At 43.7% G+C, this 12500-nt stretch overlaps 1 protein-coding gene across 1 annotated transcript in view; it reads right to left on the reverse strand.

The window, feature by feature from the left end:
• Positions 1–12500, reverse strand: part of LOC125048411 (sodium-coupled monocarboxylate transporter 1-like) — a 22800-nt gene that overhangs the window by 6512 nt on the left and 3788 nt on the right. The window contains exons 2-8 of the mRNA XM_047647093.1: positions 11370–11668; positions 10569–10710; positions 9783–9863; positions 8682–8843; positions 7409–7621; positions 1927–2189; positions 217–400 (exon numbers count right to left, since the gene is read on the reverse strand). Coding sequence (XP_047503049.1) covers positions 217–400; positions 1927–2189; positions 7409–7621; positions 8682–8843; positions 9783–9863; positions 10569–10710; positions 11370–11566 — 1242 coding nt within the window. The 5' untranslated portion in view covers positions 11567–11668. The remainder of the gene's footprint in view (positions 1–216; positions 401–1926; positions 2190–7408; positions 7622–8681; positions 8844–9782; positions 9864–10568; positions 10711–11369; positions 11669–12500) is intronic.

Consider the following 12500-nt stretch of genomic DNA (forward strand, 5'->3'; position numbering starts at 1 on the left):
ACAACCAAACACAAATCAAGCAAGGAAATAAACCCACAGACAAAGCCACAAACAAACAAAGCCACAAACAACCAAACACAAATCAAGCAAGGAAATAAACCCACAGACAAACCCACAAGCAAACAAAGCCACAAACAACCAAACACCAATCAATCGAGTAAATGAACCCCACAGACCAAGCCCCGGACAGACCCCGCCGCAGCCCCGCAGACCCACCGACAGGACGCCCCCGAGCTGCTCGGCCACAAACACGAGCGCGAACGTCAGGAGACCGAAGAAGAGGGACAGCAGCTTGGACGCCACCATGGACGTCCTCTCGGAGATGGTCTTGTAGCAGCCGTTCTTCAGGAAGTCCTCGAGGACGATGGCCGCCAGGGAGTTCATGCCTGAGGAGACGGTGCTGTGTGGGGAGGGAGGGAGAGGGGTCAGAGAGGGAGGGTGGGGGAGGGGGGGAGAGGAAGAGAGGCAGGGAGGGAGAGAGGGAGAGGGGTGAGAGAGGGAGTGACGGAGAGGGGGGGGAGAGGAAGATAGGCTGGGAAGGAGACAGGGTGAGATAGGGGAGAGAGAGGGAGGAGGAGATTAGGGATGGAAGGGGAGGTTAGAGTAGGAGGGAGGGAGGGAGGAGGAGGGGGAGGAAGGAAGGAGGGTGAGCAGGCTGAGAGAAGGGGGCAGGGTGAGACGGAAGGAGGGAGGGAGGGAAGTAGGGAAGGTGAGAAGGAATGAGAGAGAGAGAGAGAGAAAGAGAGAGAGAGAGAGAGAGAGAGAGAGAGAGAGAGAGAGAGAGAGAGAGAGAGAGAGAGAGAGAGACTAGCATAACTTTTCACTTTTATTTCCTCACCTATATCCTTTGAAACCACTCTTGCGTATACTTATCCCTACATATATACCTATACCCAAAGTACTCAACACAGGTAGCTCCACTTCGTCTCTCAATGAAATTCTTAGAAGGCATCTTCTTTTTCTTGATTTCTTCTTAGATTCTTTTTACCATAGTCAATCAATAAATCAATTTCAAAGAAAATATATTGAAAAAAACAATTGCCATAAAATACAGCACAGACAGGGTCAAAAGGGGGCGGAGCGAATGACGTCAACGTATTTGGCCAGTGCGGGTGCGCCGGGAAATATCCGATAGAGCTAGATACATACCTATTTGTATAATATACTCGATATCTTTATAATTACCAGAAGTAAAACCGAAATTCCCTTCTCTTACCTATGGTTATGAAGATTTCCAATCCATTAACAGCCATTTCTCTTGGGGAAAAGTCCATTCTATTTTTAGGTTCAATAGGAAGTGGTGCTACCTGCGTTAAAAAGTGTGGACCTTGCCTATATACAGATCCGTCTAGGCAGTCCACAGCCAGACGCAAAATGGCACCCCTTTTTCAACGCCCCGTTCGCCACTCCCCCTCCCCCCTTCCACCCATCCTCTGCGCACCCCTCCACCCCCTTCCCAACCCATCTCTCGCTCCACATTCACTCGCCCCATCTGCCGATTCTCCACCCATCCTCCAACCCCGCCCCCACCCCCATTCTCGCCCATCCACTCCGTCCCCTCATCCTCCACCCGCATTGCTACCCATGTAATCAATGTTCCTTTCTCCACCTCCAATTCCAGCCTTCCACCCACACCACTCATCCTCCCTCATTCCTCTTTCCCCGCTTCGCTCACCTTCCATCTCCCCCCCTCCACCCCAACCTACTCCCTTAATCCTGGTCCCCCTCCCCATCCACCTCCCATCCCTAACCCCTACCCCCTTCCGTTCCTCCTCCTCCTGCATCTCACCCACCCACCCGCCTCCCTTCCAGCCTCTCCACCCTCCTCCCTTCCACCCAAACACCCTCCTCCCTTCCACCCACCCACCCTCCTCCCTTCCAGCCCCTCCACCCTCCTCCCTTCCACCCCACCCCCCGCCCACCCACCTGAGGGCGCCGGCGAAGATGCCCGCCACGAAGAGCCCGGGCAGGCCCTTCCAGTCGCCGAGGATGTCCATGACGAAGAGGGGCATCAGCTGATCGGCCGAACTCACGACGCCGGCGCTGATGGGGTCGCAGTCCCAGTAGCGGGCGAAGATCACGAGGCCCCCGAAGGCACAGGAGATCATGAGGACGAAGAGGCCCAGCATGTTGATCCAAAGGGCGCGCTCCACCATCGACTTGGTTCGGACGCAGAGGTAGCGCTGCACCTGAAGGGGGTGGGGGGAGGGGGTGAGTTTCTCTCTCTCATAGGTTCTTTCTCTTTCTCTTCCTCCTTCATTCTCGCTCTGTTTTCTCTTACCTGGCTCCGTCTCTTCCTTTCTTTCTGTAACTCTCTTTCCTTCTATCTGTCCGTCTATAATCACAACAAAAATGGTGATAAGATTGATGACTAACATAATAAATGATGCAATACCAGCAATCGCAGTGACCATGATTGATCATAATAACCGCAGCCACAGTCATCGCATACGCAGCCACAAACAAACAAACACACACACAAACCAACAGGTAAATAGATTCACACCTATAAATAATATCTTTAAATAGACCAGGCATGTGGATGACGCACACCATTATCACTGGAGTATTGTTTAATTGCCATGAGTGTGTGCATTGCGTATGCGCGAGTGTCTGTCTCGTTCTCACTGTCTTTTTCTCTTTCTTTCTTTCTGTCTCTTTGTCTTTGTTTCTCTCTTTCTCTTTCTCACTCTCTTTCTTTTTTTCCTGTCCGTCCTTTTTTCTTCCTCTCTTCCTCCGGTCTCTTTTGTCTATCCATCTCTCTTTTTTACCTTTTTTTGCATCCCCACCTCTCTTCTTTTTTCTCCATCCCTCTCGATCTCTGTTTCTAGTTCCCCCTGTCGGTCTATCCGTTTCTCTATCCCTGTCTCTGTATGTCTGTCTATCTATTTGTTTCTGGTTTTCTGTCTATCTCTCTCTGCTTGCACATACGAATAAAAATTGAAAGTTAAAGTTCCATGTTTATCAAAATGTTTTCATATCTCTATCATCATTTTCTTTATTTTTTCTTTTTCTTTTTGCTCTTCATTTTAATTTCTTCATCACGGCAGACTGTGCTGTTAAATTGTGGTACATACACTTGCCAGATGTTTAGTGCTTAGTCTGCAAATACTATTTTGATTAGAAAAAAAAAAAAAAGTTCTCCGAGGACTATCCATGCATCGACAATCTCATTAATAATCGCTGTATTAATCACTTCCTAGGAAATCAATCAAGAAAAACAAATATTTCTTCTACTCAATGTTTTTCTCTTATAATTCATCTGTTCAAATCCGGATAATGAACAGGTTTAGCACCATTACCGCCAACGATTCGAATGCATCGCTAGAGCCATGACTTCCGCGTTTATTGGAGTTAATAATCGATGATTAGCGGTATATCACGCTGTAAGAATTTATACAAAACTTGTAATACACGTAATAGATTTGTAAAATTTCACTGAAGTACAGACGTCGTTAAAATCACTAAATAAGTTACAGACATCTTAATCCGAAGTCTAGGCTTCACCATCGCATTCGCACGGTTTGCGGTAATGGTGGGAACTATGCTAATCAACAATCAATCCACTGTTTATGCCTCACTACAGAAGCACTGTGCTACTACAGGACGCACCGTACGCACAGGAACAATGATTTACAGAACATTCAGCGAGTAACAGTTAACGTCTGACGACCTGCTTTAAAAGACCGGCGGCCGTTAACACGTAAAGGCCCCTTGTTTCGTTTGGTGCTTTTTTTGGCCTTGTTCTTCACTGTCATCATCTTTTTCTTTCTCTTCATTATTTTTCTCATCATCATCTCATCTTTTCTTCATCTTCATTATCATTCTCCATTTCTTCTCCTTTCCCTCCTCCTCCTTTTATTTCTATTCCTTCTACTTCTCATTATTCTACTTCTTTTACTTCTCCTCCGCCTTGTTCTCCTTCTTCACTTGCAGCAGAAAAGCCGTGGTTACCGCGGCGCCCGTGCCGGTTGCAGGGACGGGTCGTGAAGGCGTTAGGAGGGAGTGACGGCGTGTGGTGTTGTTCTTGTTTGTGTTGCTGTTGTTATTGTCATCATCAGCAACGGAAGGGTCAGGTCTGCCCCGCCATGGCACACGAGATGGTCGTCCGCCGAGAGTCTCTGTCCTGTGCACGTCGCAGTAACTCAGCCATGGACATTCCCACAGCCTCTTGGATGTCGCTCTCAAGCTTCCTTCGTGGCCTTCCTTTTCTTCTTTTACCGCTCATCCTACCAGACAGGATATCATATCCTATGCCTTTACTTCTTGCAACATGGCTAATAAATGACAATTTTCTTTCGTTTATTTTGTTCATTAGGGCTGCTTGGCCGATTTTTTGTAGGACCCAATCATTCGATTTCCTCTCTCTCCAGCTGAGGCGTAAGATTCTTCTATAGCCCCAAATCTCAAACGATTCTAATCGATTTGTGTCAGCTTTCTTGAGAACCCAACATTCACAGCCATATGTTGCCATAGGGAGCCATAGGGAAAATCAGGGTGTGTAGTATTCGAAATTTCGTTTGGAGTGTGATGGACCGGTCTTTCCAGATGTTGCTGAGGCTGATGACTGCATTTCTTGCGATTGCTAATCTTCTGATTTCTTTGCTGCCATTACAGTCATTTGTGAAATTTGCACCGAGGTAGATGAAATCTTCAACTGTTTCAATGATATCACCGTTTACAGTAAGGTCTCTCATTTCGATGTTTTCTGGATCACCAGCTATTTTCCTAACTTTCGTCTTTTGTGTGTTGCGCATCAGTCCCGCCTGTTCGCTTGCTAGTTTGACTCTTGTGACGAGATCTTCTAGTTCTAGCAGTGATCCAGCAATAAGGACGATATCGTCAGCATATCGAAGCTTTGTGACGTTTCTTCCTCCCACTTTTAGGGTTCCTACAAATCCGTCTAGAGCATCTCGCATTATTTTCTTGTAGTGGTTCTTAATCTCTACTTATCCGTCCGCGTTTTGTTCTTATTTGTCAGTCTTTCTATTATTATTATTATCATAATTATTCCTATTATTATTTTCATTATTCTATTATCATTATTATCATTACAATTATTATTATTATTATTGTTATTATTATTAATATTATTATTATTCTCACCATCATCATTAATACTACAATTACTTTTCTTTTGCTTCTTTTTCTTTGCCCTCTTTGTCTTATTCTACTTCTTCATCTTTTTATATCATTATCATTCTGTTGTCTTCCTCTCATGATCGTTTTTCTTCACCTTCTTTTCCCACCGTTATTTTACCATCATTATAATTACTATTATTACTAATTGTTAATTATTACTTCATTTCGTAAAAATAATAAGAATAATCATCACCATCATCATCTTCACCATCATCACCATCATCTTCATCATCTTCACCATCATCATCATCTTCACTATCACCATCATCTTCACCATCATCATCATCTTCACCATCATCATCATCTTCACTATCACCATCATCATCTTCACCATCATCATCATCTTCACCATCATCATCATCTACACCATCATCATCATCTTTACTATCACCATCATCATCTTCACCATCATCATCATCTTCACCATCATCATCATCTTCACTATCACCATCATCATCATCTTCACCATCATCATCATCTTCACTATCACCATCATCATCATCTTCACCATCATCATCATCTTCACTATCACCATCATCATCTTCACCATCATCATCATCTTCACCATCATCATCATAATCACCATCACCATCATAATCATCACCATCATTGTGATCACCACCATCATAATCCTCCTCACCCCCGTCCTCCTCCTCCTCCTTTCTCCCCTCCTCCTCCTCCTCCCCTCCTTTACCCTCTTTCCTTTTAATTAACCTTTCTCGGCGGCGACATCACTGACATACATGACAGATGACGGCCGTCGTCATTTAATCACGCTTAACTCAGTGTCATCTCGGAGTTCACCTTTACGACTGCAGTGTGAAATGTCATACTTGTTTGTTCTTGCGGTGGCTATGGGCTCAGTGCAGTCCAGTGTAGTTCAGTGTAGTTCAGTGTGTTGAACATGAGGGGTTGGGGTAAAGTTGCTGGCTCAGTGTACTCTGTTGAACTTGAGGGTCTGAACTGAACTTACTGGTTCAGTGTAAATCAGTGTTTTGAACTTGAGGGTTTGAACTGAACTTACTCGCTCAGTGTAAATCAGTGTATTTAACTTGAGGATATGAATACAAGTTACTGACTTAGTGTAGATTAGTGCATTCAATTTGGTTAAGTAAAATTTGGTTTCGCAAAATTCGTGTGTTTGGTATTATGGTAAGTGTGAGACTTATTAACTTAAGTGTGGATTTTTATGCTAACTTTGTGTGAACTTGAGAACTGTAAACTTCAGAACGCGCTTTGGGTTAAACTTACTTGGACTTGGAGTGAACTTAGTTGGACACTATATCGCGAACTTAGATGAGAACTGAATTTAACTTAGATGTAAACTTTGTTGGGAACCTATGTTAAATTTATCTTACTCTTAAGAGTAGACTTTCATTAACTTAAAGTCAAATTTTGAATTAAACTTAAGCATAAACTTAGTAAGTGTGGAAGTGGGAGTAAATATGTTTAAGCAATATATAAATGAACAACTTATTGAAAAAGGAACAGAAAATCACACATACGCATACAGACACAAACACACACATACACGCACACACACACACACACACACACACACACACACACACACACACACACACATATATATATATATATATATTCACACATACATGCAAACACACACACACAGACACACACACACACACACAGACACACACACACACACACACAGACACACACACACACAAAAACATACACATACATATATGTGTATGTATAAATGCATGGATACACACATACATACATATATGCATGTGTGCGTGTGTGTGTGTGCATGTATGTGTATACATATGTGTGTCTGTACGTGTGTGTGTGTGTGTGTGTGTGTGTGTGTTTGTGTGCGTGTGTGTGTGTGTGTGTGTGTGTGTGTGTGTGTGCGTGTGTGTGTGTTTTTGTCTAAACACACACACACGTAACCCACCCGAAGCGCGACGCCTCCTCCCAAACCACAGTTTCCGAAGCCGTCTCATAAAGATAAGATTAACCCCCTCCCCCCTCCCCCCTCGCCCCTCCCCTTCAGAGCCTCGATACAAATCAACAAACTTTCATGGAGAGATTAATAATAATAATAATAATAATGATAATAATAATAATAATAATAATAATACTGATAATAATAGTACTATGAAATCACTTTCCACCTTCAGACTACTTACTTACGACACCGAAAAACCACTCACACGAGCTTGATAAATGCTGCCTGAGAGTAAATCGTATTCTACTACTTACTCACCTAGAAAAAAAAAAACAAAAAACCACTCACCTGCGCCTGATTCACCCCATAATTAGCGATCCAGGTGAAGTACCCGCCTATAACGAGCGTCCAGATGGAGTGTCGAGTCGTCGGGTTCGGGTCAAAGTTGACGAGTTCGATGCGTCCCCACTCCCTGTTCTTCTCCCAAACGTATGCGAAGCCGCCCACGTCGATCGTCCCCTTGATGATGACGAAGAGCACGCTGCCGAACATGATGATGACCTGGTGGGGAGGAGAGGGTGGGTGGAGGGTGATTGGAGGGAGGGAGGGAGGGAGGGAGGGAGGGAGGGAGAGAGAGAGAGAGAGAGAGAGAGAGAGAGAGAGAGAGAGAGAGAGAGAGAGAGAGAGAGAGAGAGGAAAGGGAGAACGAAAAAAGGAAAAAGAGATAGAAAGAGAAAACAGAAAGGGAGAACATAATAATAGTATGAAATATAAGGAAGAAAAGAGAGATAGATAGAGAGAGAGAGAGAGAGAGAGGTGACTGACAACTAATCCTCACAGAAACATAAAATGTAACATTATCACACAGACGCCATTTTTTTCATCTCTGGATTAAACTGAATTAAAGTAGATTGAAGTGTACGTATTATTAACGTTGCTGCTGTTGTTATCATCACCTCTATTTGCATTGTATCATTACTCCTATTCTTTTTGTTATTATTATCATTATCATTATTAACAGCTATTGTCATTACCGTCGTCGTTATTATAACCAGCGTTAACGTTATCATTATCATTACTGTCATTATTGTTATTATTATCACCTTTATCATTGTTGTTGTTCTCATCATTGCAATCATAATAATCATTATCATCATCATCATCATCACCATCATCATTATTATTGTTAATATCATCATCATCATTATCATTGTCCTTGTCATTATCCGTATTACTATTGTCACTATTATTATGAGTGTGAGTTCCATTATCATAGTTATCATTATCACCGCTATTATCAAAATTAGTATTATTATTATCAATACCCTTATCATCACCTCCCATTCCACAGATATTACCACTGCTACTTCTAATAACAATAATGGTAGCAATAACAATACTGCTACTACTACTACTATTAATAGCAATACTAATAATGATAATAATGATAATAATGATAATAGTAATAATAATAATAATGGTAATGATAACAATAATAATAATATTGACAATAACAATACTACTACTACTAATAATAATAATACTAACAATACCAATAATACCAACAATAATAATAACAAACAACAGGAGACAACGACACAAACAACAGCAGAGGCCTCACCTGTATAGCATCCGTCCACAGCACGGCCTTCATGCCCCCCAGTGTAGTGTAGAAAATACACACAAAGGATATTAGGCTGACGGAGAAGTACACATTCATGCCCGTGACCTGAGAGAGAGCGAGGGCGGGGGCGTACACCACGATGGCCATGTAGAGACACATCTGTGAGGGAGATGGGGGAGGAGGGGGGGTTAGGTGTTGGTGGATGGTGGTGGTGGTATGTGTTGGTGTTGGTGGATGGTGGTGGTGGTATGTGTTGGTGTTGGTGGTGGTGGTGGTATGTGTTGGTGTTGATGGATGGTGGTGGTGGTGGTGGTGTTGGTGGATGGTGTACCACCAGTACATACATACTGGTGGTGGTATGTGTTGGTGTTGGTGGATGGTGGTGGTGGTGGTGGTGTTGGTGGATGGTGGTGGTGGTGGTGTTGGTGGATGGTGGTGGTGGTGGTATGTGTTGGTGTTGGTGGATGGTGGTGGTGGTGGTGGTGGTGGTGGATGGTGGTGGTGGTGGTGGATGGTGGTGGTGATGGTGTTGGTGTTGATGGATGGATGGTGGTGGTGGTGGTGGTGTTGGTGATGGTGGTGGTATGTGTTGGTGTTGATGGATGGTGGTGGTGGTGGTAGTGTTGGTGTTGATGGATGGTGGTGGTGGTGGTGGTGTTGGTGGATGGTGGATGGTGGTGGTGGTGGTGGTGGTGGATGGTGGTGGTGGTGGTATGTGTTGGTGTTGGTGGATGGTGGTGGTGGTGGTGTTGGTGGATGGTGGTGGTGGTGGTATGTGTTGGTGTTGGTGGATGGTGGTGGTGGTGGTGGTATGTGTTGGAGGAGGAGGTGGTGGTGGTGATAGATGGTGTGGTATGTGTTAGAGGAGATGGTGGTGGTGGTATGTGTTGGAGAAGGTGGTGGTGATAGATGGTGTGGTATGTGTATGGGAGGTTGGTGGAGAATATTTATAATAACTTTAAGTTATTATTTTCTCTTTTCCTACTTGTAATGATTATAATTATTGTTTTTTTTTCACCTTTAAACTAGCTTTAGAATTTTCATTTGTGGTCATATTAGTTATTGGTCAGCAATGTAAAATCCTAGTCTCTCTCTCACCTGAATTATGAAGGTGAAGGACCCCATCCACCGTATTTTTCTGTTGAAACGAATTTCCAGGTACTCGTAGGCGGAAGTTACCTGTAGTAAAGAGAGAAATTTGACTTAACATTAATGTAAACGTATACATACTTCCATAAGTTCACATATATCTGTATATCTATATTTTTTCTGTCCTTTCTGTCTATCTGTCTGTCTATCTACATATCTATCTATTTATCTATCTATATACATGCTTACGAAATAGATTATTCTAATTCCTTTTAGAGAAAAAGATGGAAAGTAGGTTGCAGATGATTTTCCTTGAATATATCTGTCGATGTGTTATGACTTCAGAGGACTGTTCTCTCGGTTTGTCAGTCTATCTATGGGTCTGTATGTCTATCGGTCTGTCTGCATGTATGTTTGTATTTCTGTCTGTATGTCTCATTTTTCCCCTCCTTTCCCTTCTTTCTCTATTCATTCTCCTCCCCCTTTCCCTCCATCTCCTCACCATTCCTCCCTCCCCATCACCATTATCCTCCTAATCATCATTACCCCCTCCCTCTTCTCATTCTTCCCCTCATCCCCTCCTTTCTTCAACTCCTTTCCCCCTTTCTTCCAACTCTCCTCTCCTCCATCCCTTCCCCCCTTCTTCCATCACCATTATTATCCTCATTATCATCATCCTCATCATTCTCATCCCATCCCCCTCCTCTCCTCCTTTCCTCCACTTCTTTCTCCCTTCTCTTAACTCTGACTTCCTCTACGCCTATCCTCCCCCCCCCCCCCCTTTTCCCAACTCACCTGCAATTTATGGAATACCGGGAAGTACAGGTAGGCAGCAGAAGGCATTACCAGGATATACGACCAACCGATTAACCAGTACAAGAAGCCGTACTGGTACACTTCCGCGGGCGTTCCCAGTAGGGTGATGGCGGACATGAAGCTGTTGGGGAGAAAGTGCATTTGTAGCTATATTCATACCTTTATTTAGATTTAGATTTATATACGTGTGTGTTTGTGAGTGCGTGAGTGTGTGTATTAACAAGAATATAATCAGTAGATGAAGAGAGAGAGAAGGAGGGAGGGAGGGAGGGAGGGAGGGGAGAGTGAGTGAGAGTGAGAGAGAGAGAGAGAGAGAGAGAGAGAGAGAGAGAGAGAGAGAGAGAGAGAGAAGAGAGAGAGAGAGAGAGAGAGAGAGAGAGAGAGAGAGAGAGAGGGGGGGGGGGGGAGAAATATAACAAGGGAACTTTAAATTCCTGCCTTTAATAGGGCACTTTAATCTTTCCAGAATGGTACTGTGACTTTTTTTTTTTTTTTTAACTAAAATTGCACAATATTCTTCTTAATCTAATATTTTTAAAAGGAACTAAAACTTTCCTGATTACAATTGCAAAGGCGCTTCGATATAGGCAAGTCTTCCTTCATTCTATAAACATCCCTGTCAAATTTTGAATATGGCACTATTAGGGGCTTGGCAATCAGGGACATCAAAAATCACCTTTCAGTCCGGTATATAGCAACATACTCCGCAGATACACAACAGCTTAACTCACAATCAGATCCATACCAGCCCAACTCACATTAACCTCCATGGCAACTCACCTCGCAATCAGGGACATGGCAACCGGGAAAGTCGTCATGGATTTGCCAGCCATGAGGAATTCCTTCGTGTCTTGCTTCTTCTTGCTACACAGGCCGTAGAAGATGCCGATGGCTGCCGACACAGCGAGCATGAGGCCGAACACGGTGTAATCGACCCACGTGAAGTGCTCCGCCAGTTCTTGCGGGTTGAGGCTCATTGTGGCGAAGAGTTGGCTTGGCTGGTGGAGGAGGTGGTGGAGGAGGCCTGGTTTGGCTAGTGGAGGAGGAGGTGGTGGAGTCCTGGTTTGGTGGTGGAAGAGCTGGGAGAAGGGAAGGTTCAGTGGAGGGGGGGCCTGGCTGGGTGGTGGACGAGGTATGGGCTTCGTGGTGGAAGGGAGGTTTCATGGTGGGAGGCGGGTTTTGTGGCTGAAGAGACGGCTCAGTCAATGGACGAGGGAAGGATGGCTTTGTGGAAGAAATGTGGCTTTTTGCCGAGATGAATTTCTAGGCAGTTAAGAAGGTGGCTTCGATGAATTCAAGATTTTAATCAGTCTATGAAGCAGGTGAGAATGTAGCCAATTACACACACACACACATACAGTCACACACACACATACACACACACATACATACAGTCACACACACACATACACACACATATACACATACATACACACACACAGACACACACATACAGTGACACACACACACACACACACACACATATACACACATACAGTGACACACACACACATACACACACACACACACACACACACACACACACACACACACACATACGCACACACAGTCACACACACACATAGACAGTCTCACACACACACACAGATATATATATATATATATATATATATATATATTTATACATATGCATATACATACACACATTGTAACTCATAAACAAAAGAAGGCCAGCAACTTTCAATGACACCTGGACCACACAAAGAATTTCATTAAAGTAAAAGATACGCCAGTTTAGGATTCAATAACACAAGGTATGTGACAAGAATCCTCGATCTCACTGTTGTTTATAGAATGCTGTCCTTTCCTAGAATTCCTTTGAATCACGGCGGTTTTACATACACTGAATAGCATCCCTGCATGAGATGAAATGGATAAAATGTGATCACT

This window comes from Penaeus chinensis, chromosome 43, assembly GCF_019202785.1.
Source record: "Penaeus chinensis breed Huanghai No. 1 chromosome 43, ASM1920278v2, whole genome shotgun sequence".
NCBI lineage: Eukaryota > Metazoa > Arthropoda > Malacostraca > Decapoda > Penaeidae > Penaeus > Penaeus chinensis.